Source organism: Saimiri boliviensis, chromosome 7, assembly GCF_048565385.1.
Source record: "Saimiri boliviensis isolate mSaiBol1 chromosome 7, mSaiBol1.pri, whole genome shotgun sequence".
Lineage (NCBI taxonomy): Eukaryota > Metazoa > Chordata > Mammalia > Primates > Cebidae > Saimiri > Saimiri boliviensis.
This window is the reverse complement of record NC_133455.1, coordinates 72,168,883-72,195,332: the sequence shown is the minus strand read 5'-3', so window position 1 is coordinate 72,195,332 and position 26,450 is coordinate 72,168,883. Positions and strand designations below refer to the sequence as shown.

Below are 26,450 nucleotides of genomic sequence, written 5' to 3'. Positions count from 1 at the left end.
TTATTAACTCATTGAATGAGAATAAATGTGTGTATGACAAGCATTAACTGGATCCCAGTTTTCTTGGTTGCCTCTTTTGATTGACATCTTTGAACTGGGTCTTTGCTGTAATCTAAACCAAAAATGTAATTAAAAAACAATGACATAGCCGGGTGCGGTGGCTCAAGCCTGTAATCCCAGCACTTTGGGAGGCTGAGGCGGGTGGATCACGAGGTCGAGAGATCGAGACCATCCTGGTCAACATGGTGAAACCCCATCTCTACTAAAAAAAATACAAAAAAAAAATTAGCTGGGCATGGTGGCGTGTGCCTGTAATCCCAGCTACTCAGGAGGCTGAGGCAGGAAGAATTGCCTGAACCCAGGAGGCGGTGGTTGCGGTGAGCCGAGATCACACCATTGCACTCCAGCCTGGGTGACAAGAGCGAAACTCCGTCTCAAAAAAAAAAAAAAAAAAAAATGACATAATCATTGGCATTCAGTTTAAATACATTTGGCATATTAATAACAATTCACCAAGTATGTTTATTGCCGCACTGTTTGTAATGAAAAGGAAGTGGCAATTAATATATTCATTTGATGTAGTAATATGCAGATTTTTAAATGAGACATATTTTCATGTGCTCTTATAAGCAGACCTCCAAGATATATGTGTCATGTAAAAAAAGCAGTATGGGGTTCCATTTTTAAAAAAGCAGTATGGGATTCCAAGGGTATAGTATAATTTCTTTCCTATTAAAAAAAAAAGTTTCTAAGTAGACAATATGTAGGGTCACTTCCATCAAAATGATTGAGTAAATTCAAGGAAAAATCCTTCCATCACTCTAAACAGATAAAATTAAAATGACAGATAAAATATTCCAAATAGATATTAAAAGCTATGTTCAAAAAACAAAATAAGCATCTCTTTGAGTTGTTAAGGGAAAGATAACAGCTGGGGGCTTAAGTCACAAGTCTGCTGGGCCAAAAGACAAGAAGCAGCACCTGCCAGGAACCCAGGTCCTTTGGAGAACTCACTGGATGTTCTGATGTGTGACGGGGCTGTGTAACGTTGTGACTGCTAGCTGGACTCTATCCATTCAGAGCCACTTGCATAGAGAGATTGAGAAGAGCAGAGAGGACGTGGCTAGCCCAGCCCTGTCCCCAGCCCTCTAGGCTCCCATGCAGAATCGGACTTTGCTTGCAGCTGGCTGGGGACAAGATCAAGCAACTACTCTGTGGATTTTTTTTTAAAATGCAATCTCAATATCCATCAAATGTAAATTCTGGTTCTAGACTGTGGAGACGGTCTTGAAACCACTCGACATGGAGGGATGCAGTGAGAGAGAAGGAAACCTGCAACTCCAAAGTGGGTGAGCATATTTGGCCCGTTACAACCTTTTCCTGATGAATCTGATTCTGCTGGAGTACGAAAAACTGTGTTTTCTGAACTCTCTCTGAGCTAGTGCTCCTTGTGTCAATCACGTGCACACTTGAGAAACCTGAATTGGGAGAGGCCTTAAATGGGAGAACAGGGGAGGACCCTGAGAGGAAGGTGTCTGCTTTTTTTTTCTTTTCTTTTCTTTTTTTTTTTTTTGAGACAGAGTTTCGCTCTTGTTACCCAGGCTGGAGTGCAATGGCGCGATCTCGGCTCACCGCAACCTCCGCCTCCTGGGTTCAGGCAATTCTCCTGCCTCAGCCTCCTGAGTAGCTGGGATTACAGGCATGCGCCACCATGCCCAGCTAATTTTTTGTATTTTTAGTAGAGACGGGGTTTCACCATGTTGACCAGGGTGGTCTCGATCTCTTGACCTCGTGATCCACCCGCCTCAGCCTCCCAAAGTGCTGGGATTACAGGCGTGAGCCACCGCGCCCGGCCAGGGTGTCTGCTTTTCTAATGTAAATTGTGCAGCGGCATTGGGGTTCCTCTGTTAGTGGCTTCCTAGTTTTGGAAGCTTGCTGCACCAGGCGCGGTGCTCATGCCTGTAATCCCAGCATTTTGGGAGTCCAAGGCAGGTGGATCATTTGAGGTCAGGAGTTCAAGAGTAGCCTGGCCAACATGGTGAAACCCCATCTCTACTAAAAATACAAAAAATTAGCCACACATGGTGGCAGTCACCTGTAATCTCTGCTACTTGGGAGGCTGAGGAGGAGAATCGCTTAAACCTGGGAGGCAGAGGTTGCAGTGAGCTGAGATTACGCCATTGCACTCCAGCCTGAGCGACAGAGTGAGACTCCATATCAAAAAAAATAAAAAGAGAGCTTGCTGCAGTTGTGACCCCAGTTCTGCTGATACCAACAGAGTTGTGTGATTCTGGAGGCAGGGAGCTGTTTCTAGAAGTTCCGCCTAAAGCAGTGTTTCTCATTGAGTTTCTACCGGTGTCTAGGGAAGGGCAAGTCTGTTGCACAGGCTTGTTCTGTTCATCACAGGACATTTAGCTCAGCTGACACCTGCCCACCAATTGCTGGCAGCTGGCCCAGCTATTATGACAACCCCAAATGACGCCACATATTTCCAAAAGCCTGGGGAAGCACTATTACCCATGGCACAAAAAACCAGCCCCCAAATCACACCGTAAGCCCTCTAATCCCAAGAAATAAACCCCTAGAGTAGTTTCTGTCATCTACAATGAACCCTAACAAGGACACATGTACAAGAAACTCACTCAAAAAAGCCAGCAAACTAAAATTTCAAAGCTCGTGCCGGGCGCGGTGGCTCAAGCCTGTAATCTCAGCACTTTGGAAGGCCGAGGCGGGTGGATCACGAGGTCAGGAGATCGAGACCATCCTGGTCAACATAGTGAAACCCTGTCTCTACTAAAAATACAAAAAATTAGCTGGGCATCGTGGCGCATGCCTGTAATCCCAGCTACTCAGGAGGCTGAGGCAGGAGAATTGCCTGAACCCAGGAGGCGGAGGTTGCGGTGAGCCGAGATCGCGCCATTGCACTCCAGCCTGGGTAACAAGAGCGAAACTCCATCTCAAAAAAAAAAAAAAAAAAAAAAAAAAAAAACATGCTGAAGTAGCAAGAAGCACAGGCCAGGTGCGTGGCTCACGCCTGTAATCCCAGCACTTTGGGTGGCTGAGGCAGGCAAATTGCTTGAGGTCAGAAGTTTGAGACCAGCCTGACCAACATGGTGAAACCCTGTCTCTACTGAAAATACAAAAATTAGCCAAACATGGTGGCACGCACCTGTACTACCAGCTACTTGGGAGGCTGAGGCAAGAGAATCACTTGAACTCAGGAGGTGGAGGTTGCAATGAGCCAAGATCATGCCACTACACTCCAGCTTGAGAGATAGAGTGAGACTCTATCTAAAAAAAAAAAAAAAAAATCATGGTGAGGCACGGTGGCTCATGCCTTTAATCCCAGCACTTTGGGAGGCCAAGGCAGGAGGATCACTTGAGACCAGGAGTTCAAGACCAACCTGGCCAACTGGCAAAAGCCCATCACTACAAAAAATACAAAAATTAGCCAGGCATGGTGGCCCATGCTTGTAATCCCAGCTACTCCAGAGGCTGAGGCAGGAGAATTCCTTACCCAAAAGGTGGAGGTTGCAGTGAGCCAAGGTCATACCACCGCCCTCCAGCCTGGGCAACAGAGTGAGACTCAAGTCTCAAAAAAAAAAAAGTCATAATGTCTACAAAACATGAGAGAGAGAGAATTAAAATCAGCATTTCAGTATTCAGCTGAGGCTAAATATCACCATCATAGAATGAAATACTGAGAAACAAGAACTAATATGAAGTTCTATTAGAAAGTTTTAATCATTAATATTTCATCATGAAAAACCTTTAGTTGTCATTTTTAGAAACGGTGACAGTTATGTGCTAAAACAATTTCTCAGTACTGTCACCAAATTGTTAAATAGACACTCACTTTCTTTTTTACTTTTTTCAAGACAGAGTTTCGCTCTTGTCACCCAGGCTGGAGTGCAATGGCACAATCTCAGCTCACTGTAACCTCTGTCTTCAGGGTTCAAGCCATTCTCCTGCCTCAGCCTCTGGAGTAGCTGCGATTACAGGCACCCGCCACCACGCCCAGCTAATTTTTGTATTTTTAGTAGAGACTGGGCTTCACCATGTTGGTCAGGCTGGTCTCAAACTCCTGAGCTCAGGTGATCCACCCGCCTCGGCCTTCCAAAGTGCTGAGATTACAGGCTGAGCCACCGCGTGCAACCAACACTCACTTTCAACTAAAGTAAATAGAGGAGGAATTTTTTTCTTTTTTAATTTTTACTTTGAAATCATTTCAAACTTAGATATTTGAAGAATAATGCAGAGCACTCCCACATATCTTTTATTCAGTTTCACCAATTTTTCACATTTGGGCACATTTTATCATTTTCTTGATATACATAATTGTGTGTGTGTGTGTGTGTGTGTGTGTGTGTGAAAGAGCACACTTTATTGAGAAGCAGACTGCTGCACAGTTACTGACAGACGAAGGCCACCCAATGGGCACTTACACATCGTACTCCAAAAGACACAGGATGTTTTGCTAATAAAAGCCAATGGAAACAGGGATTCCTCTGGGCAACTCCCTCAACCTCATCCCTTTCAGGGATGGAGAAATCTCCCATTTTCCTGATGGCAACTGTGATTCACTAGTGATAGAGCCCCTCAGGGGTGCCTTCTAATAAAGAACACTTTCTTTAGATTTTTTGAAGTCTTCATTTGTTACTTTCATTCTACGTTCTCTTAAGGCCATCAGACCAGCTTCTGTACAGATTGCCTTGATGTCAGCACCAGAGAGGTGGTCTTTAGCCATGATCAAGTCGTCCAGGGTTACATCATCGGCCAGCATCATCCTGCTGTGTGAATCTGAAAGATGCACTTCTTAGTCTTTTCATCAGGCAGTGGGAACTCGATCTTCCTGTCAATGCAGCCTGGTCTGATAAATGCTGGATCCAAAGTTTCTATTCGGTTTGTGGCCATGATAACTTTCACATCTCCCCTAGAATCAAATCCATCCAGTCGGTTCAACAATTCCAACATTGTTCGCTGAATTTCTCTCTCACCGCCAGAATTAGAGTCGTATCTTTTTGTCCCAATGGCATCAATTTCATCAATAAACACGATGGATAGTGCGTGTTCTTCAGCAACTCGAAACAGTTCCCGTACGAGTTTGGGCCCATCACCTAGGTACTTCTGAATAAGTTCAGAGCCAACCACTCTCAAGAAAGTGGCTGAGGGTTTGGTTTGCTACTGCTTTGGCTAGTAAGGTTTTACCTGTGCCAGGTGGACCATAGAGAATGACTCCCTTAGGAGGCTTTATACTCATCTCTTCATAATATTCAGGGTGGGTGAGAAGAAGCTCCACAGATTCCTTAATTTCCTGAATTTGGTTGTCCAAGCCCCCAATATCAGCATAGGTCTCCTGGGGGACCTTTTCCACCTTCATCACTGTGACCAGGGGATCCGTGTCATCCATCAGCACCCCTATCACGGCATACACCTTGTGGTTGAGCAGGACTGAGCAGCCAGGTTCCAGCACATCCTTGTCTACAAATGACAGAATGCTGACGTAGTGTTCTGAGCCCACAGATGTAGACACGATGGCATGATCGTCATCGATGATCTCTTCCAAGGTTCCTACTGACATCGGGGTGCCCCTCAGATCATCCACTTTTGATCTTTCCTCCTCTTGATTTTCTTCTAATGGTTTCATTTGTTCCTGATTTCTAATGAATTCTTCCTCCATGAGAAGGTAATCTTTAATTCTCTCTAATTTCAGTAATTTTAACCGGCACTGAGTGTGAGGTGGTCACCAGTGGCAATTTGCTGGCAGCATCTGGTCCCTTTGTTTTCGTCTTCTCTTTCCCCACTCCAGTTGGTACAGGAGGTTCATATTTCTTCTTCTTGTCCTTGTCATCCTTCTTGCCACCTCCGGGACCATGACCACCACTCTAACTTTGACCCCCCTCATTTGCAGATAGGAAGACCAAGACCCAGAGAGGTTAAATGACTTGCCTGTTGTCACGAATAATTTTATATAAAATAATGTAATTAATAATTATTAAATCAACAATAAGATATAAATAATACATTATATATGCCACGCATATATATTATATAAATATATCACCTGCACATTACTGTTATTTTTTTTTCTGAACCATTTGAGTAGATTGCATACATCCTTGCACTTTACCCTTTAACACTTCAGGTTATCTATTCTAAGAATAGGGATATTTTTAAATATATCCACAGTTACCAACTTTGGAGAATTTACCATTTACCATTTATCTTTTAACAAAGATAAAACAACTTTTAGCTAATCAACTATCCATATTCCAATTTATTTTTTATTTTTTATTTTTATTTATTTATTTATTTATTTTTTAAGACGGGGTTTCACCATGTCGGTCAGGCTGGTCTTGAACTCCCAACCTCAGGTGATCTGCCCTCCTTGGCCTCCAAAGTGCTTGGATTACAGGTGTGAGCCACCATGCTGGGCCCAATTTTTTTTTTTTTAGAAAAAAAAAGTAGGTTCTTGCTCTGTTACCTAGGCTGGAGTGCAGTGGTGCAGTCATAGCTCACTGCAGCCTCAAACTCCTGGGCTCAAGCAATCTTCCTACCTCAGCTTCCTGAGTAGCTGGTACTACAGGCACATGCCACCACATCTGGTTAATTTTTTTTTAAGTTTTTGTAGCCCAGCGAGGTGGCTCACACTTGTAATCCCAACACTTTAAGAGACCCAGGCAGAAGGATTGCTTGAGGCCAGAAGTTGGAGAGTAACCTGGGCAGCAGAGCAAGATCCTGTCTCTATAAAAAATAAAAATAAATTTCTGTACAGACAGAATTTCATTATATTGCCCAGGCTGGTCTCAAAGACCCAGTCTCAAACTGTCCTCCTACCTTGGCCTCCCAAAGTGCTGAGATTTGTTGGGGGAGACCCCGTAAGTGCCAAGGCAGGAGTCAGAAGTCTTAGCTTATTCCCATATAAATAATGAAGAAGAAAATAACTAGAGATATAACCATAGTAGTTATTCATAGAGTGATCTTAGTCATTCATATGTGATCTTAGCTATTCATAGGTGATCTTACTTCTCTTACTAATGCCTTCAGGTTGGAAGTGTGACCCTGGGGTGACACTGTGAAAGGAATGACCCTAAGGCAAGACACTTTAAACCCTCTGTCATGCCCGTGCAAGGGCTGCTGGAGAACGCTTCAGCTGTGCGGTAGCGGCAGCGCTGGGAAAGCACCTGCTATTTAGCCAGCTAAACGTCTCCTTCCTCAGGGGAGTGAGGAGAAAACTCCGCTCCTCCACACTCTTGCATAGGCCTGACGGCTGTCAGGTGAGCCCACAGACATCCCGGGGCTTAATTGTCTCTGTGTGGTGCTGTGCTTCAGTGGTCACATTCTGTGTCCACTCTCATGTTCCACTTTTGCACCTGGTTCCTTTCTTCTTAGAAGAGATCATCAGTAAAACTAATATAAATCTTGTCTTTGTTCTTTCTTGACAAGTATGGAAAAGCACTGAGGCATTACGCTCCTTACCTCATCTTGGCTACTAGAAAGTCTTGTGCCCCTACCTATATGACACGTGATGTGCTTGACCCTATCACTGACCACAAATGCCGCGCCCTACCTACCCTGCTCCCAGCTTTGCACCACGCCCTACGTACCCTGCCCCCAGCTTTGCACCACGCCCTACGTACCCTGCCCCCAGTTTTCCACCACGTCCTAAGTACCCTGCCCCCAGCTTTGTACCACACCCAATAAAAGTCAGAGTGTGCAGACACTCTGGGCCACTGCTGGACTCCACATTTTGGTTGGCAGTGGACCCCTGGGCCTAGACTGTCCTTTCTCTATCTCTGTGTCTTGTGTCTTTTATTTCTCCAGTTTCTCATCTCCACACCTGCAGAGAAGGGCTCAAAGGACCCTGTAGGGCTGGACCCTACAAGATTACAGGCACGAATCACCTCACCTACCTCCAATTTTTTACATTGTCCCCGAAAACGTCTGTTATATCACTTTTTTCCCTTGAGGACAGGATTGAATCCAGGATCACATTTTGCATTTAGTTGTCATGTCTCTTTATCTCCTTTAATCTGGAACATTTCCTCATTCTTTGTCTTTCATGTCTGACATTTTAAAAAACACTAGCCAGTTTTTCTTTCTTTTCTTTTTCTTTGCTTGAGACAGAATCTTGTTCTGTCACCCAGACTGGAGTGCAGTGGCAAAATCTTGGTTCCCTGAAACCTTTGCCTCCCAAGTTCAAGTGAGTCTCATGCCTGAGCCTCCCAAGTAGTTGGGATTACAGGTGTGGACCACCATGCCCAGCTAATTTTTGCATTGCTTTTTTTTTTTTTTTTTTTTTTTTTTTTGTGGCAGGGTCTCACTCTGTCACCCAGGCTGAAGTGCAGTGGTGCAATCTTGGCTCACTGCAATGTCCACCTCTGGGTTCCAGCGTTCAAGCAATTCTCCTGCCTCAGCCTCCAGAGTAGCTGGGATTACAGGGACACACCACAATGCCTGGCTAATTTTTGTACTTTTAGTAGAAACAGGGGTTCACCATGTAGGCCTGTCTGGTCTCGAACTCCCTACCTCAAGTGATCCGCCCACCTCAGCCTCCCAAAGTGCTGGGATTATAGACATGAGCAATGGTGCCCAGCATAAGTTTCTTTTATACATAGCAAATATTTCTTACTTGGGATCTGTCTGATTCTTTGTATTTAAAATCAAGTTATGTAGCCCCAGTCAGAACACTACCTAAATTATGGAGTGTCTTTTTCAAGGGAACATTTCTGGAGGCACATGATAGTCTTCTGTCCTTCATTGGTGATATTAATCTTGGCCACCAAGTCGAGATGCTATCTGGTTTTCCCACTGTGCAGTTACAGAAAAATTGCAGTTACAATTTTTCTTCTTGCGACAAATAAGCCAACTATGGGAAGATACTTTAAGCTATGTACATACCCTGCTTCTGTCAAACTTTCCCCCTAGAATTAGCATTTATTGATAATTCTTGACCAAACCAACTTTTACTACGATGGTTGCAAAAAAGTTATTTTCCAACTCCATCAGCTCCTTCTGCATTTATTAATTGACATTCTCCCTTCTCCTTCTTTCATTTAATTATATATATATATATATGTATATATATGTGTATATATATATGTGTGTGTGTGTGTATATATATATATATATATATATATATATATATATATATATATATATAAAATCAGTGTGGACTCAAGGATTCCCATGTTTTCAATGGTTCATAATTCATTCCCGATCATCTCCCCTGGGAGCACCAACCAGATAGGGTAGATCTTTATCTGTCTTGCATGTTACAAACATTTTCTCACAGTTTATCATTTCTCTCTCTTTTAGTTTATGTTAATTTCTTCACTCAAGTTTTTCATATAGTCAGATTTATTAATATTTTCCTTTACATCTGATTTAGAGATCTCTTCCCTACTCCAGGAGCGTACACAAAACAAAACAAAAATTTCATGATTTCTTTTTTTGAGACGGAGTCTCGCTCTGTCACCCAGGCTAGAATGCAGTGGCACCATCTCAACTCATTGCAGCATCAACCTCCCAGGCTCAAGCCATCTTCCCACTTCAACCTCCCAAGTAGTTGGACTACAGGCGTGAGCCACCTCGCTGGGCTAATTTTTAAATTTTTTGTAGAAATGGAGGTCTCACCATGTTGCCCAGGCTGGTCTCGAATTCGTGGGCTCAAGCAATCCTCTCCACTGGGCCTCCCAAGGTGCTGGAATTACAAGCATGAGCTACTGTGCCGGCCTTCATGATTTCTTTTACTACTTTTATGATTTCACCTTTAATATTATAATAGACTTGGAATTTTGGTGTAAGAAGGGTAGAGATTCCACTCCCCCCCCCAGCTGATTAGTCATTTATTTGTATAAAATTCATTCATTTAATAATCCACCACACACACACACACATATTTTCATTGTGTTCTATATTTCTTATTATATCTTTTTTTCCCTCCTGAATCTTGATGCATCTTTTATTAGAACCATGGAGCCACAGACCTCTGATTCTCGGCAGTGTGAGGTATCAGGCTGTCTACCACCTGAGGCTTCCAGGCAGAACTACCGCCAATCTGGCCACTCTGGAATTTCCCTCCTCCTGCAAAGGTTGCACCAAGGGACAGTTAGGGGAAAGAGGCCCTTGAATTGCCCAGTGTGCATCTCATAAGCGTCTGTTTAATAATGAAAGGCAGGGCAGGGGAGGAGAGGTAGGGGGAGGCTTTGCATCTGTCTTTGTTAGGCAGAGCGTTTATTTTCCAGGGGTTCTTTCCTTAATATTCACTCTAACATTCAAACCTTCCTTGACGTGGGTTTTAGCGCGCCCCCGCCCCACCTTCTCCCAAAGCCTTATTTGCCCATGGTTGCCTACAAGCTCAGAACGAGCAGGCAACGGAATGGCTGGTCTTGGGAGCAGGCGGTTGAGATGCCAGGGTTTAGAGGCGAAGGGCTGGGGACTATGAGCGAGGACCTTCCCGCGTCTGCTCTGCGCCCCCGCAGTTTCCTCCGCGCCCACCAGAAGGCGCCGGGGCGCTCGCATTCCCCGCGCGGAGCCCGAGCAGCCGCAATCAGCCGGGAGCTGAGCCGCGCTGCCCTGCGGTGTGAGGAGCCGGGCAGCTGCCGGAGCCCTCCCTGCGCTGCCTTTGGGAGGCGACGCCAGGGGTCCCCAGCTTCGCCCCCGGGGCAAAGTGCAAGTGACTCAGAACTGGGTCCTCGCGCCTCGTCGACCGCCCTCGGGCAGGAAACGCCCAGAACCGCCACCGCGCAGCGCTTCACAAAAGCCGGGAGAGTTCCAAGGCGGGAGGGGTCGGGCGCGCTCCAGAGGCAGGAGGGTCCCCCACACCCTTCAGGCTCACGCCCAGCTCCCCCATCGGGCAGCCCCCAGCCCCATGAGGACCCTCAGGCCGGGGCCAAGAGCCCGGCACAACCCCGACCGAAATTTTGCCGCTGCCTTAGAGCGTTAGACAGGTCAGTGCCCGGTGGGGGATGAGGGAGGAGGAGCAGGAGGCGGGAGGAGGCGCGCTTCCCAGTCCACCCTGTCCCCAGCGCCGCTTCCCGAGGCCACTCATCGGGTCACCTCCGCCGGGGGCACCCGCCAGCACGGGCGTGATTCTGCATTTTTGTGACAGGCTAGGTGTGGAGCCGCCCTCCGCAGCCCACCCCGGCCCAGGTGATGCTCGGACTGAGGAGTGGGGGGCGCGCCGGCCAGGGTAGGCGGCGGGCTTGGGGGCGGCCGCTCCTAAGAGAGCGGGGCTTTTCTGCTCACGCATGGCCGCGTTGGAACCGCGGCATCCAAATGTCTTCCGCATTAAGATGCCAGGCCTCGGTTGTGAGAGGAAACCAAGATGCAGGAGAGGGCGAGAAGAAAGGAGGCCGGGAGTCCCTAGGGCCCGGGAAGTGAGGGGAGGGGTACCGAGAAGACCGAGATTGGCAGTGCAAACCCTGTCGCGGTGTGTGGAGTGGAGTGCGCCCTTGGGAGCCGGCAGGAGCCTCTGAGGTGGCGGGGGCCACCGGCCCAGCCCTTGCCCTCCCTCCGTCCCTCCCTTTCTCACTCCCCACCCTACCCACACCTAGGATGTGGCTGGGCCGCCGGGCCCTGTTCGCGCTGGTCCTGCTGCTCGCCTGCGCCTCGCTGGGGCTCCTGTACGCGAGCACCCGGGACATGACCGGCCTCCGGGCACCTCTTGCGCCGTGGGCGCCCCCGCAGAGCCCCCGCAGGCCTGAGCTGCCAGATCTTGCTCCTGAGCCCCGCTACGCACACATCCCGGTCAGGATCAAGGAGCAAGTAGTCGGGTGAGTGCGGACCGCGGCGGCGGCAGCGCGGCGCTCGCCGGGGGTGGTCTAGGGGCTTTTGTTTCCTCCACTGCTGGGCTCAGATGCCGGTGTTCTCCTGACGGGTTGTGTGGAGTGAACTGGGAGGTGGAAGTGGGAGGCTGCTGAGGCTTGGGCTGGGGAAAATCTGTTCTCTCTGAACCATGGGGATGGGCGTGGGAGGTTGTGCAGTCAAGGGAGGGCCCTGAAAGACTCCCTGAGGTCCCGATTCAGACATGAGAGGAGACTCCAGGTGGAATCCTGGATGCTGGGTAGGCAGCTCCTGAAATCCTAGTAACTGGCCCTATCCTACAACTCTAAAATCCAGATTTAGGGGCTGGATCATCAGAACCTCGGTTCCCCTCCCGAGGACTATTTGAAGGGCAGCGTTTAAGGGGACAGATCCTAGATGGACAGAGTTGCAGGACCAAGGTGCGGGGTGCTGTGTCAGTGTTTATGGGATTAATGGAGCTGTGTAGCTGGGCTCTGATGACCCTCACTACCCCCTTCAGGCTGCTGGCTCAGAACAACTGCAGTTGTGAGTCCAGCGGGAGGGGCCTTCCCCTCCCATTCCAGAAACAAGTCCAAGCCATTGACCTCACCAAGGCCTTTGACCCTGCAGAGCTGAGGACTGCCTCCGCCACAAGAGAGCAGGAGTTCCAGGCCTTTCTATCAAGGTACCAGCTTGAAAGAAGGGCATGACACCACAGGGGGAGAGCAGTGATTGTGTCCAGGAGGGGGAGCACCTCTCCCCCCGACTCTCCTCTGTCCTCTCCTTCCTCCACTGCCAGGAGCCAGTCCCCAGCTGACCAACTTCTCATAGCCCCTGCCAACTCCCCACTCCAGTACCCGCTGCAGGGTGTGGAAGTTCAGCCCCTCAGGAGCATCTTGGTGCCAGGTAGGGAGGAGGGTCCCAAAGGATGACCTCAGCCACCGTGCAGGTGGCAGAACCCAAGATTGGGTGAGAAAGGATGAACGATGGTCAGAATGGGAGGTGGGAACTTCCGATGACAAGGGGACTTAAGGTCAGAAGGGGGCTTAGGAGGTGGGAGGTGAGGACAGAAGGGACTCTAGGAATTTCAGAAGACTGTAATGGGAGTTCTTGGGGGAAGAATCTATTTTTTGCTGACTAACCATTGGTTAGGTGGTGGGCAGGGCAGGCCATAGGGCAAGCTTTGATAGGAAAGGTTCAAAAATCAGTCACTGTAGGCTATGTTATACAGTGTCCCCTGCTGAGGCCTCAATAAGAAGAATGGGTGGAAAGTTCTCTATTGTGTGTGGTGACAGCAGGGAGAGAAAACGAGAAAGAATTCAGGGTTGTCTGTGTGATTCTGATCCCCCCTCCTTTCTCCTAGGGCTGAGCCTTCAGGCAGCTTCTGGTCAGGAGGTATACCAGGTGAGAGAAAACAGGAAGGCGAGGAGGCCAGGTGGGCATCAAGAACGCTGGGAGGGAGGCAGGGCTACTAAGAGAAGGATGGAGGAATCAGGGAGGCAAGAAGTGGGCCTGGGCCCTAACTCTGCAACCCCTCCTAGGTGAACCTGACTGCCTCCCTGGGCACCTGGGATGTGGCAGGGGAAGTGACTGGAGTGACTCTCACTGGAGAGGGGCAGGCAGATCTCACCCTTGTCAGCTCAGGGCTGGACCAACTCAACAGGCAACTACAACTGGTCACTTACAGCAGCCGAAGCTACCAGACCAACACAGCAGACACAGGTGTGAGGCCTGGGTGAAGAGAGGGGCAGGCTGGCCAAACAGAGAAGAACCAGAAAGGCTGGAGTGGTCAAATGGCAGAGGGCGTGGGAGGCATCTGGGCTATGGCCAGAGCTGTCCAGCCACACAATGCATGCTTCAGCTGGACCAGCCCGGCCAGAGAGGGAGAGAAGACGCCTTTGTTCATCTGGGGCTGCAGCAGGCCAGAGGGAAACCCAAGCTTTGGGTGTGTCTCCCCTTTAGGCCCACCGTGGGGCCTCAGGAAGAGACCTGTCCAAGGAGTTAGAAGACTACACTCCCGACTCACCCTGACTAGAGGGCAAAGGCCTTTACCTTCCTGGGTTTACCTTTCTCCTCCAGCAAAAGGGGCCTAAGAGCCCTCCTGCTTCTCCCCAAAGCCTGTTAGTTGCACGAAGTTTGCTTCGACCTTAGAGCCTTCCACTTGCTGTTTCCTCAGCCTGGAATGCTGGTCCCCAGATTTTTGCAGACCGGCTCCTTCTTGTCATTTAAATCTCAGCCCAAATGTCTCCTCTTCACTGTTACATTACTTGTTTGTCTTATTTTCCATTCAATGCTCACCAGTATCTGAATTTTTAAATTTTCTTAGCCTGGCACCAGACTGACTAGGTTCCTATCAGCTTTGTTGCTTAATAGTTGCGTAAATATGGCAAGTTACTTTTCTGTCTCAGCTTCTTTTTCTGTTGTAGGAATCTACTTAATAGGGTTATCATGAGAATAAAGTGACTGCATATATTTAAGGTCATTTTTTAAAGGGTCTGGCACATAGTAAATGCTCAATAATGGCTAGCTTTTACTTAAAACTTTTTTATTGCTTTTCTCCTACCCATTAGAATGTAAGTTCCGTGAACATAAGAGCCTTGTGTTCTCGTCCACCAAGGCCTAGAAAGGTGGGACACAGAGAAGGCACTTAAATACTGATTGGCTGAAAACAGAATGTTGTCCCACCCTTCAGGGTCAAATGCCATGTCCTTTTTTCCCAGTCCGGTTCTCCACCAAGGGACATGAGGCTGCCTTCACCATCCGCATAAGACACCCCCCCAACCCTCGGCTGTACCCACCTGGGTCTCTACCCAAGGGAGGTGAGGCTGGTAGGGGCAGGGATTTATTAGATCCACCTTGGTGGGGAGCACGGTGAGAGAGGCCGGCGCTGGGAGGGGATATCTACCTGTTCCTCTCTCCCAACTCTCCTTGTCTGCACTCAACCATGTGCCCTCAATCTCAGCGCAGTACAACATCAGCGCTCTAGTCACGATTGCCACCAAGACCTTCCTCCGTTATGATCGGCTACGGGCTCTCCTCGCCAGTATCCGCCGCTTCTACCCGACAGTCACCGTGGTCATCGCTGACGACAGTGACAAGCCAGAACGCGTTAGCGGCCCCTACGTGGAGCACTATCTCATGCCCTTCGGCAAGGTGTGCAGCTGGCAGTCAGAATGGAGGCCAGAGGACTCCCTCGGGGGGGGGCACCCTTAATCTGCAGCCACCTCCAGGGTGGTGATTTGAGGACCACCTGCCTCAGAATCATGGGGTGCCCGTTAAGCATGAGGATTCCTGGAATGTAAGCTTTGTGGGAGCAGGAAATTCTCTCTGCGTTCTTAGAATGGTGCTTAGTGCCTGATGGCATTCAATAAAATAGCTGATGAATGAATAAATAAATGCACACAGAAACTAAACGCATTCGAAGACCACGGACTCGGAACCTCTGTGGGGATCTGCATTTTTTTTTTCTTTACCTAACTCCCGGCCATTTTTTTTTTTTTAACCTAACTCCCGGCCATTCAAAAGCACTCAAAAGTCAGGAGAAGGACACAGGCTGAGAAGGGTCAGGGGAGAGAAAGAAAGGTGGCAGAGGGCCATGTCTTATTCTGCAGCCTCCCCAACTACATACACCTTTCCACCAGGGCTGGTTCGCGGGCCGGAACCTGGCCGTGTCCCAAGTAACCACCAAGTACGTGCTGTGGGTGGATGACGACTTCGTCTTCACAGCACGGACGCGGCTGGAGAGGCTTGTGGACGTGCTGGAGCGGACGCCTCTGGACCTGGTAGGGCAGGGGCCGCAGGATGTGGGGTGGAGAAGGGCCTTGAATAGGCTAAGGCCACGGCGGGGCCCTGCGGCCAAGAACGGCCAGCCCTGGGACAGAGAGGACCACGAAGTGGGGTCTGGGAACTGTCTGGGTCCTGCAGGGGTGGAGCGGAAGAGGATAAGGCAGAGGTACCCCCCCCCCCAAGACACCGGAGCGCAGATCTGCCCCCTTCTGGTCCCTGGTCCCCGGCCCTCCTGGAGCCAGCCTCCCTCTCCCTGCAGGTCGGGGGCGCAGTGCGCGAGATCTCCGGCTTCGCCACCACCTACCGGCAGCTGCTGAGCGTGGATCCCGGCGCCCCAGGCCTCGGGAACTGCCTCCGGCAAAGGCGCGGCTTCCACCACGAGCTCGTCGGCTTCCCAGGCTGCGTGGTCACCGACGGTGTGGTTAACTTCTTCCTGGCGCGGACTGACAAGGTGCGCGAGGTCGGCTTCGATCCTCGCCTCAGCCGCGTGGCTCACCTGGGTGAGTGGCGCCCCCTCCCGGCCGACCTTGTCAGCAGCCCCACGAGGCCCTGGCACAAGGTTCCCGGACTCTCCTCTGCCGCACCTGCGCCCAGCCGCCACCGGGAACCCTAGAACAGTTCTGCAGTGATTTAGCAAGACCTACACCTGGGCGAGAGACCCACCCCTCATACCCTTTAAGCCTCCATTCCCAACACAGCCACTGGGCCCCCATAAGCTTCCCCACCACTGTTCCGCCACCCCTACTCTACTCCCAGCGCTTCCCCTAGTTCAGACTACAGTCGGTGCAACCCATGTGGCTTTTATTTAACCTCTGGGAGTGGGGGTAGGTTTTTCCGTTTTCTTTTTTTTTTTTTTTTTTTTTTTTTTTTTGAGACGGAGTTTCGCTCTTGTTACCCAAGCTGGAGTGCAATGGTGCGATCTCGGCTCACCGCAACCTGCACCTCCTGGGTTCAAGCAATTCTCCTGCCTCAGCCTCCTGAGTAGCTGGGATTACAGGCACGCGCCACCATGCCCAGCTGATTTTTTGTATTTTTAGTAGAGACGGGGTTTCACCGTGTTGATCAGGATGGTCTCGATCTCTTGACCTCGTGATCCACCCGCCTCGGCCTCCCAAAGTGCTGGGATTACAGGCTTGAGCCACCGTGCCCGGCCTGGTTTTTCCGTTTTCAAAGCACAAGTATATTGACTCCGTTTACACAAGAGTAAAAGTGAGATCCAGGAGTTGATTTACATGCTCAAGGTCCTTAGAAACAAGTCTTTGCGCACACACGTTGCACTCCCTGAATTTGAGTTCTCCCTTAGTGATCGGCCTTCTGCACCCTCAGGACGCCTTACTGTGACACACTCCCCTCTACCCCCAGAATTCTTCCTGGATGGGCTTGGTTCCCTTCGGGTTGGCTCCTGCTCCGATGTCGTGGTAGATCATGCATCCAAATTGAAGTTGCCTTGGACATCAAGGGATGCCGGGGCAGAGACTTACGCCCGGTACCGTTACCCAGGATCACTGGACGAGAGCCAAATGGCCAAACACCGGCTGCTCTTCTTCAAACACCGGCTGCAGTGCATGACCTCCCAGTGATGGCCCGCAGGGGATTTCTGACTGTCAGGCTGGGCCTGCCTCCTTGTCCCTGCCAGAAATTTCCAGCAAATCCCACCACCCTGTGAGCACTCTACTGACTGTCCCTGAGCCCCTAGTTCCTCACTCTTCCCTTTCCAAACTGGATGCCCAATCGGGGTTGTCCTGGTAACACCCCTCCTTTTTTGAGTGCCCAGAGGCCTGGTGGAGCCATAACCTCTCCCACAGCCAGTGCCAAGTCCTCCCCTCTCCCCATTCTCATGGGGCAGGAAATGGGGGGATCACTTTCCAAGTGCCAAAGAGCCCAGGGGGACTCTAAGAACCTAAGGTGGAAACACTGTCTGTCCTCTCATCTTCTTAGGACTGAAGGGGTGGGGAAGTTCTCCAACACATAATCTCAAGACAGTGCCCTTCACCTGCATCTTCAAATCCAGTACTCTGCACATGCTCCAGCCCCACCCCGACAGACAGAACTTGTGGCTCTGGGGCTGGGGCGAGGGCTGGTGAACACATGGTGAAAGCCATTCTTAGTGTGTCTCTGCAATGCTGTGGGCACAAAAGAAGGGGCACCAGAGTCCCTGTGCAAACAGCTAGACTCACTTCATGGATTCCAAAGCACTCAGCTTCATTTTATTAGTTACATTAGGTAAGGGGGCTCAGGGGTCATGGTCCTCATCACACACATGTCACTGGGGCCCTCTGCACTCCAAGTGATGAGGTCAGACCCACACTGTGCAAATCTTATGGTCAGTGGGCTCCTGGAGAAGAGAGGAGACATGTCAGGAATAGATTAAGCACCCCTCTCCCTTGAAATGTGGCAGTCCTCTCAGGGGTACCCCACCAACTTAGGGATCTGAGTTCTTCAGTTCTTCACCCATAGATCAACCCAGGCTCCCTGAGCTGGTCTTCAATCCACTATTCATTCTGGCCCCACCCTTTTCTTCTTGATCTTTCTCCACAGACCCTTTCCCAAACCCCTCTCCCTAGGTCTCCAGCCACTTACCCCTGCCTCATTTGCTGCAGCCCGGCACCTCCCGGCTCCTGCTCCTGGTGCTACTGTCCCCTTAGCAGGCTCCCCAGGGCATGAGCAGCTGCATCCTGCACACTCACAAACAGCTGATCTGGAGTCACCCTGTCCAGGAGTCCTGCCCGGGTCAGCGTCCCCAGCACTGAGGCTATGGGGGAGGGTGTCAGGCTCTGAGACCCTAAATCCACACCGAGCCCTTTTCCCTCCTGCAGGCATCCAGCCATTGCCCAGGCACTGGGCCCCACCCTTCTCCACACATCTCACCATTGCACTGAGCCAAGAGGAGGCGGATTCTAGCATCTCGACATCGGCTGGCCAGCTGCAGGGAGGGGACAAAGGGGTGAAGTCCCAGATCAGAGGGTATGAGTGAGATGATAAGGGGTGTCTCTCCTACCTACCCTCTCCCTCACCTGCACCACTTCTCTGGCCCCAGCAGCATCTGCAAAGGTGACACCACTGAAGTCTAGGACCACCACTCTGACAGGCTCAGCCGCTAGAATGGGAGAAGACAGGGGTACCCAGGTGCCACCATGCAGCAAACCCAAATCCTCCTCGTCATCCCATCTCACCTGCAACAGTTGGGCCATCTGGCTTTGAAGTCTCCTGTGAGTAAAGAAGGGCAGTCACCACTCCCAGACACAGCATGAACATGCACTCCTTGAACACAAGGGTCCCCTCAGAACGCCCACCTGCCTCCCAATCCCTGAGGATCCACTTCCCTCCTAAACCAAGCTCCCTCACCGTTCCTCCTTCTCCAAGCCCCAGGTGCCACTCCAGGTTGCGGCGAAACTGCCCACGGGTCCCAAAGTAGAGCGGTGTTGGATAGCTCAGGATGCAGAGCCCTGGGACCTGAAGGAGCTAAGAGGTCAGAGGGTCAGAGAAATGTGTGGCCAGTCTTCCCTTCCTTCTGTGGCTGCAGCTCACCCACCTTGTGGCTTCCTTTGAGTGGCCTGTAGAGCTCTGTCCCCTCAGCCTGTCCAAGTGCCAGGCACTGCACCCTAGGGAAGAAGATTGGGTCAGATTTCCAGTTTAGCCTGGCCTGGCTGGGAAGTCATCCCAAGCACCTCATTCTCTCCCCTGCCCCGACCTCAACTTTACTCATCTCTGTGCCCACCTCTGGGTGCGGCAGACCACAGTCATCATGGAGAAGATCACACCCACAGCCAGGCCCAGGTCCACACTCAGGGTCACTACAGCCACCCATGTGACCATCCACACAGCCTGCAATACAGGGAGGGGGTGGATTGCCCAAAAGAAAAGCCAGGCCATCACTGCTGGGGAAAGAGATCCAGGGCAGTGACTACCAAGGCAAGTGCTGGGGAGAGGTGACCCAGGACGGAGCAGAAAGCATGACAGAGAAAAATAACAGGAGTGATTGAATGGGACATACACCAAATGTAATGACCTGTACTAATTGGGAAGTTACAAATATTCAGGCCCAAGGGCTTCAAACCCCACCATTTCCCTTGCCTGTGAGTAAAGGGTATTAGGAGTTCTATGTGTTGAGGGAGTGGGTGGGTTGCAGAACTTAGGACCAGACAATTTGCTTTGGTTTAGGGCAGAGGCTGGGGATGCTAAGAAGATGGGAGGGGGCAATTAGGGCTAATGCCATTTCTCACGAAGTCCATGCGACTGATGCGCCATAGTTGTGGAAGTTCCTGCATCTGGAAGAACATCTGGCGCATGCTGGAGATGTTGATGCAAGCCAGGACAGCCTTGAGGCAGAGGAGGTGGGCTGACTACCTCAATGTCCTGGAATACAGCCACCCCTCCCAGCCATGCTACGCCTCCTCTGCTCCTTACCTTGGGCAGATAGTAAAAGAAGGGCCCCAGCCACAGTAGCACCGACAGAACCACTATGCAGGAGAAGAGGCCTGCCAGCTAGAGGGAAGGAGGGGCGGAAGCAAAAAAGGCAGGGAGCCTCCTCCGGCCAACGTGAGGGCTGGTCTCCCTGCCCACTCTGCCTTATCTTCCTCAGAAGTCTCCCTTCTCCCAAATCTCCTTCCACACAACCCCGTTCTTAATATTCTGCCATTCACATCTAACCCTCCCCTTCCCCTGATTAATTAAATGCGTATCATTCGTCAGTCTCCCATAGATGTCTGTTGTTTAAGTTCCCAAGTTTTGCAGCCCACCTCCACCTTAAAAGCCACTGTGGGATCCTATAAGCAGGTTAACCACGTGCTTGGGGTACCAGCAAAGTAAGGGAAACCAAAAATGTTAGGGGGAGACTTTGATATGTGATGTTTCTTTTAAAAGACAATGTCATTGTGTGGAAAAAAATAAGAATTTTATCTCTTAAGTTTACTTTATGGTTTTGCGTTTTAATTTTGAACCACATCGGGACACCATAAACTTTTTAGTGCTTACAGCCTACAAAGGTCTTAATGGAATACTAGTATTTTCCATCCCTCCTATCTATAATTCTACCCCCTCACTCACCCTCCCTCACAGATCTCCATTCTTCTCTATATAGATGCCACCTGGGTATCTAGCCATTTTCCACCTGCTCCTCCACCACTACCACCTTGCCTGGATGGCCCATCCTTTCTCCTCTCCCAAGGATGCCCTCTTACCTGTGTCTTCCCACCAGCATCCACTAGTAGACTGGTGGTGGCCAGCGTAGCCGAGTTGGGAAAGCAAGAGAAGAGTGAGGAGATGAGGTTGGAGGCACCATGTGCCAGGAGCTCCTGGAGGGATGCAGTGAGATGAAGCAGGAGAGACAAAGGTGTGGTGGGGACTCAGATGAGAGGGTTGGGGTCTACAGTCAGAGTCCCACCTGGTTGGAGTCAATAGTGTAGCTATACTTGTCTGCATAAATGGAGGCCAGGGAGGCGGACACCGCAAAAGTAACCAGTGCGACGGGCAGTGAGTCAGCCAGAATCCTGGGCAGCTCAGCCAGGTTGGGAAGGAGGGGTTGGGGCAATCTGGAGAGGGAGGGATCCATGGTGAGGAGGGGTTGGGTGCTGCAGTGAGATAGGGAAGGCAGAGAAAATGGGCAGTGTTGGGTGGAAGAGGTGGGAGAAGAGAAAGCTGGCATCTTTTCATTCTGTCTTACCCTCCAGGCAACAGCCCTACTATCTGGACGTTGTATCTTGTGTCCAGGGAAGAGGTGAAGCAGAGCACAGAGGCCAGAAGCACCTGAGAAAGAGAGCAAAATGAAGGCAGGGGAAGGGATGGGGGCCCTGGCAAAAGCTAGAAGGGCTGAGCATGAGAGGGGACCGTAATGCAGGCCTAGCTGGTTGCAGGAGCCCAGCACCTGGGGAAGCAGGCTGTGTTTGGCATGGGGACCTGACAACTGATTTGGAATGTGGAGCTGGGAAAGAGAAATGATGTACGCCTGAGGCCACAGAGCGCTGGAATAGCAGAAGTAAGAGGAGGCTTCTGTGAAGGATGGTGGATATGAAGAGATGCGACTGAGCCTTCCAAAGAGAGGAACTGGGCGATATCTAGTGATATACTGGTATCTGTGGAGATGCGAACGTTTATTTAGTGGAGGAGAGAGAGAAATATCGGTGGAAGATGGAATGCACTGTGAATTACAGAGAAGGACCCTGGTGAGGACGGCTGTTAGAGCAGGTGCTGTGACCAGCAAGACCTCAAGGGAGCGCTGTAGGATGGCGGAAGGTACTCTAAGAGGTCTAGAGGGGGCTCCGTGAGAGACGTGTGTCAGTGTCTAGGGGAACTGTGGAAGGTCAAAGCGTTCTCCTCTAGGAGGCCTGGGAAAGTGAGTGTGAGCCGGCCCTCTGGTCGGTGGCCTCTCTGCACTCCACCAGGGGGCGGCAGCGGCCAGTTCCCACAGGATGGCAGGGTCTGTGCGGGCAGGGGCCGGCGCACACCGCCATCCTCACCATGACGACTTCCCCTGGGATCGGCGTGGGTAGCCGGTCTCGGAATCTCACGTTCAATTCCTTGAGCGGCACTAGCAGCGCCAGGCTGAGCGCCGAGATGGTCAGTTCAGCCGGACTGCTCCGGGGCAGCGCAGTCAGCACGCCGGCCAGCGTCTGCGGGCAGGGGCGGTGAGCAGAGGGCCCCGTGCCAGGGTTCGTGCGCCCCGGCGCGGGCCCCCAGGGCGAGGCCCTCTCTCCCAAGTGCCACCAGGGCTTCCACCTCCGCAGCGCCCCCGTTCAGCCACGTGGCTCCAACCTTTCCAGCGCCCTTGTCACACACTATCCCTCCACCCTCCGTCCTTCCTCCTTTTTCGAGTTTCCCTATTCCCGGGACCTCTAGAAGCCGCTTCTCTCTTCTCCCAACTCCACCTTGAAGAGAGAGAAGCAGCCGATCTGGCGCGGGAGGGACAACCCCAAGAGGCTCGGCAGCTGGGACACGAGCACGTGCAGCGCGGCTCCGCTGGTCAGCGCCTTGACCACAGGCTCCGACAAAAAGGTGGACAGAACGCCGAGCTGCAGCGCGAACATCCCCAGCTGCGGGGGAGAAGACGCGCAGTCACCAACTAGAGAAGCGGACCAGCCCCGCGCATCTCAGCCGGAGGCTGGTCCCTCTCTCTCCCTCGGCCCAATTTCCCCGGCCCCCCAGCAGGGATCCCCCGGGGTCCTCCCCGGCTCTTTCCTCACCATCAGCGCCCCGCTACCGAAGGCCACGGCCGCGGCTACCCCAACCCGCTGAGCGTCCAACTGCTCCCTCTCGATTCCGCTCAGGTTCCCCACTAGGGGTTCTGGCACCAGCCGCTCGACAGCCGAGCCTGTCATGAGGCTAAGTATGGCGAAAGTTCCTGCCACGGGGGACACATGCAGACATCACCAGCTGGGCAGCCCTGGGCAGGGCAACAGCTCAGGCTCCACGCTCCGGGGCCGAGATGCTGCTGCCAGACTCTGCTCTCCAGGAAGGCTGCTGCCCCGTCAAGACTGTGGGGCACGAAGAGCTGCACCAGTCAGCAAAAACTGCTCCCTCCTGCAGATCATCTGCCTATGCACCTCTTCTTCCCCTTCCGAGTCCCTGAGATGTTCATTTTAACCAAATTTCGCAGGGGAAAAAAGTTCAAGTAATCTCCCATCTCTTTGCACCCACCCGAGGAGAATCGTCTAGGTCAGTTTCCCGGTAGGGTTGGGCAAGGAAGGCAGTGAAGGTGGGAGAGGTAAAGAGGGAAATAAGGAAGACGGGAAGTAAGAGCCCCTGTCCATTTCCACCCCACAGGGAAGAGGAGTCATTGGAAGTCCCTGGTCACTCACCTGTGGACAGGTGTCTCCCAGTACCCAGCAAGCTGTAGATGAGGACGGGAAAGAAAGAAGTGTAGAGTCCAAACACCGGGGGCACGGAAGTCAGGAGGGCAAAAGCCATGCCTGGGATAGAAGTGGAAGGAAAGGTGTGCTGTGGGGAGGGGGCCTTGCCCAAGGTCCAGGACTCACCCCTTCACACACTCTTAGGGGCTGGCTTCAAGGATGCTAAATCATGCCTCAAGAGGGAACTGAGGGGTTAATGGGCCTCAGTGGGAGGTCATGGCGTAGACAAGGTCAGAGATCCTGTGGCCAAGTCCTGGGGGCCTGGCGTTTTGTGCCTCTCTCCAGTTCTCTGAGCCAGAACCTGTCCAAGACTTCTGGTAGGATTGCAGGTAGATGAGGGGAGGTGGAAGTGGGGATCTGATGGAGTTCACAGTCCTTACCCCAAACTTGGCCTCAGATCCCTCTCTCCCACCTTCAGCGGCACGAACCCACCACCTGCTTCCAGATTCTCAGCTCCCTACGCCTCCTCCCGGAAGCCCTCTAGAGCTTGTGCTCCTGACAGGCTGGTGTTAGGGCCTCTCACCCTGGGGCACGTGCACGATGCCCACGGTCACTCCAGCCACCGCATCTCCGAGCAGCCAGGCCCGCCAGCGGTAATGGGGCAGCCAGTGCAGCGGGGGCAGCAGAGCCAGCAGCAGGCGCCACGCCCCCGTCCTGGAACAGGAGCGAGTCCGCAGCCTCCACAGTCCGCAGACCCAGGGAAAGCGGCGCTCTGCAGGTCGCTCCGGCTCCAGCTCTTCGCTCCCGAAGAGCTGATGGAACCGAGCCTCGGTGAGAGCTTCCCTGAGCCTGGTTCCCAGGGGGTACTTAAGGTCGGAGGTGTCCCCCGGGCCTGGGTAGGTCCCGGCGCCCTGAATCCCGCTCATTTTGCCCTTGGCCACCTCCAGTTGCGCACGGTCTTAAATACCCCTCCATCCGCTAGCCCTGAGTCCCGCCTCCCACAAAGCAGGGTCCAATCCGGCCCTGGAGGGCACCCTCTGTTGAGGACCTTCTCGGGTCTGGCGAGAGTTGCGGCTCGAGGAGGGAGAGTCTCTGTTAGGCATTTCCGCAGACATCCTTGGCCGGATCCGATCGCTGGCTCCGGTGATTGCGGAAATATGTAGAGATTAGAGAGACAGAGAGGCCGAAAGGCAAGCGCACCCCAACACTCAACACCCACTATTTACCTCTCCTTAGGCTTTTCACTTCACTCCCGGTTCCTTTGCCCATCGGCAGAGACAGAGGCTGGTTCCTCTTGGGTCATTGGTCCTTCCTTGAACCGCAGCGTTCTCCCCGCCAGAGCAAGAAAGTTCAGCGCCCATTCTGAACCACACCCAGACCCACATCTTCATGGGGCACAGCTGGCTCCAAAAAAGTGTCAGGGGCTCTTCTGGCCTCTGCAGTTTCATGTCCTACTGACATGGAATGTAGCCCATGTGGATTGGACAGAACCAGCACCCACACCTCTATGAGTAGTGGCTGGACCCAGTTTAGGGCCTCAGGGGAAATACTGAACCCATGGGAAATTTTTTCTTAGGCACCACTTATCACATTCAAATGCTTTTCGCAGGCCAGGCGTGGCTCACGCCTGTAATCCCAGCACTTTGGGAGGCCGAGGTGAGCAGATCACCTGAGGTCAGGAGCTCCAGACCAGCTGGACTAACATGTTGAAACCCCCGCCCCTACTGAAAGTACAAAAATTAGCTGGGTGTGGTGGCACACGCCTGTAATCCCAGCTACTTGGGAGGTTTAGGCAGGAGAATCGCTTGAACCCAGGAAGTGGAGATTGCAGTGAGCTGAGATGGCGCCACTGGACTCCAGCCTGGGTGACAGAGCAAGACTCCATCTTAGACGAACAAACAAACAAAAATGCTGTTCACAAAGTGGGCACTCAAAAGCACATACATGGTTAAACTAAGTGCAAAGGAGTCAGCCACCCACCTCATGTGTCCCTATGCTTCCTAAAGAAATACAAAGGTTCTGAACTCCAGAGTCCTGCTGTTTGCCAGGATCCCCTCCTCCATTCGAAAGAATCTTCAGCACCCCTCCCCATGACCCTCTGGTCCCCCAGTCCATGACCCCAAAGCCCTGGGGGTGTGGTGCAGTGAGGGTGGGTCTCCCCTCTTCAATTCCTCCTATTGTTCCCCAGAAGTCTTATCTGGGCGCTACGTCCTGTCCCCCCCTTAGAGAACCCTCCCCTCATTGTCGGTCAGAGGGACCTCAGGCCCACAGGGAGGCTCCAGCTCTCCTCCTCACCCTTCCACCCCAGCAGTCTATTGTCTGCTAAGGAAGCCCAAGTGCACGTGACTGAGCCCAAGGGACGAATGGACACAGTGGACACACAGATGCATAGGGACCCAGGACAGGGCATCTGGACATGGCCATCTGCATGTTTGGCTCTCTCTGTTCCAGCGGTTCTCCCAGAAGTTGGGAGGGGTGAAGATCCCCTTGGGGTCTCCATTCTTGGGCCCACAGCTTGAAGAAGAATCCCCTTCTGCTCACTATCAACATGGCTTACGACCTTGCAGAGAGCAAAGATAAGGAGACCCAGAGACAGGAAAAGGCCGCAGCCCCCAGGATCCTCTCCACCTTCTCATCTTCCCTCAGCTGCACGTGGCAGCCTCAGAAGGAAAGGTACATTGGGCATTTTGTGCTTTAGTAACTGGGTGTTGGGGGAATGATGAGAAGTCACACTGCACTGAGCTTTCTGGTGGGGTCTAGACCAGAGGGTGAGTAGGCGGAAAGAAGGGATGGGTAAAGAGGATATATCAAGAGTCTAGGGCTGGCCAGGTGCTCAGGGCTGTAATCCAAGCACTTTGGGAGGCCGAGGCAAGTGGATTACTTAAGTCCAGGAGTTCAAGACCAGCCTGGGCAACATAGTAAGACCCTAACTCTACCAAAAAAAAAAAAAAAAAAAAAGAATAATCTAGGGCTTTCCAGTGGTTCCATGTCTCAGGTCTGGATTGAGAGATGCTGCAACTGCAGTTAAGGAACAAAGATAGCAACGTCTTTTATCTTACACCCTGTCTCCTCCTTTCACCAGACCCTTCCTCC

At 51.7% G+C, this 26,450-nt stretch overlaps 2 protein-coding genes and 1 pseudogene across 6 annotated transcripts; 1 reads left to right on the top strand and 2 right to left on the bottom strand.

Moving 5' to 3' along the window:
* Positions 1-4,583: 4,583 nt before the first annotated feature.
* On the bottom strand, positions 4,584-5,717 carry LOC101041320 (26S proteasome regulatory subunit 4 pseudogene; annotated as a pseudogene).
* Positions 5,718-10,520: 4,803 nt separating this feature from the next.
* B4GALNT1 (beta-1,4-N-acetyl-galactosaminyltransferase 1) lies at positions 10,521-20,484 on the top strand. Of its 5 annotated transcripts, none has more exons than XM_003926478.4 (11): positions 10,521-10,952; positions 11,559-11,777; positions 12,308-12,472; positions 12,587-12,693; positions 13,151-13,191; positions 13,329-13,509; positions 14,508-14,606; positions 14,750-14,940; positions 15,429-15,569; positions 15,833-16,073; positions 16,936-20,484. In XM_003926478.4, the coding sequence occupies exons 2-11, from the start codon at positions 11,560-11,562 to the stop codon at positions 17,151-17,153; spliced, it is 1,602 nt and encodes a 533-aa protein (XP_003926527.2). In that variant the 5' UTR covers positions 10,521-10,952; position 11,559; the 3' UTR covers positions 17,154-20,484. The 5 variants fall into 5 exon arrangements, 4 of the variants coding, with proteins under 4 accessions (XP_003926527.2, XP_074258911.1, XP_074258910.1 ...); XM_074402809.1 differs by lacking the exon at positions 10,521-10,952 and adding an exon at positions 10,966-11,154; XR_012518461.1 differs by lacking the exon at positions 10,521-10,952 and having other exon boundaries at positions 11,161-11,777; positions 16,936-17,235; positions 18,390-18,594.
* On the bottom strand, positions 17,755-26,447 carry LOC101036615 (putative solute carrier family 26 member 10P). The gene is given in 19 exon segments (XM_010337253.3): positions 17,755-18,208; positions 18,210-18,325; positions 18,442-18,496; positions 18,588-18,670; positions 18,747-18,780; positions 18,919-19,035; positions 19,106-19,175; positions 19,292-19,398; positions 19,797-19,892; positions 19,981-20,058; positions 20,754-20,867; positions 20,957-21,104; positions 21,236-21,318; positions 22,029-22,181; positions 22,437-22,601; positions 22,752-22,909; positions 23,367-23,477; positions 23,941-24,491; positions 24,584-26,447. Coding segments are annotated over 18 exon segments (2,079 nt in total). The 5' UTR covers positions 24,284-24,491; positions 24,584-26,447; the 3' UTR covers positions 17,755-18,160.
* Between the last annotated feature and the right edge of the window lie 3 nt (positions 26,448-26,450).

Excerpts from the sequence above, each read along its gene's own strand:
- B4GALNT1 (XM_003926478.4), top strand. The coding sequence starts at position 11,560 with ATGTGGCTGGGCCGCCGGGCCCTGTTCGCGCTGGTCCTGCTGCTCGCC. Across the intron at positions 13,510-14,507 it reads GACCAACACAGCAGACACAG|TCCGGTTCTCCACCAAGGGA; the intron begins GTGTGAGGCCTG and ends CTTTTTTCCCAG. Across the intron at positions 14,941-15,428 it reads ATCTCATGCCCTTCGGCAAG|GGCTGGTTCGCGGGCCGGAA; the intron begins GTGTGCAGCTGG and ends CCTTTCCACCAG.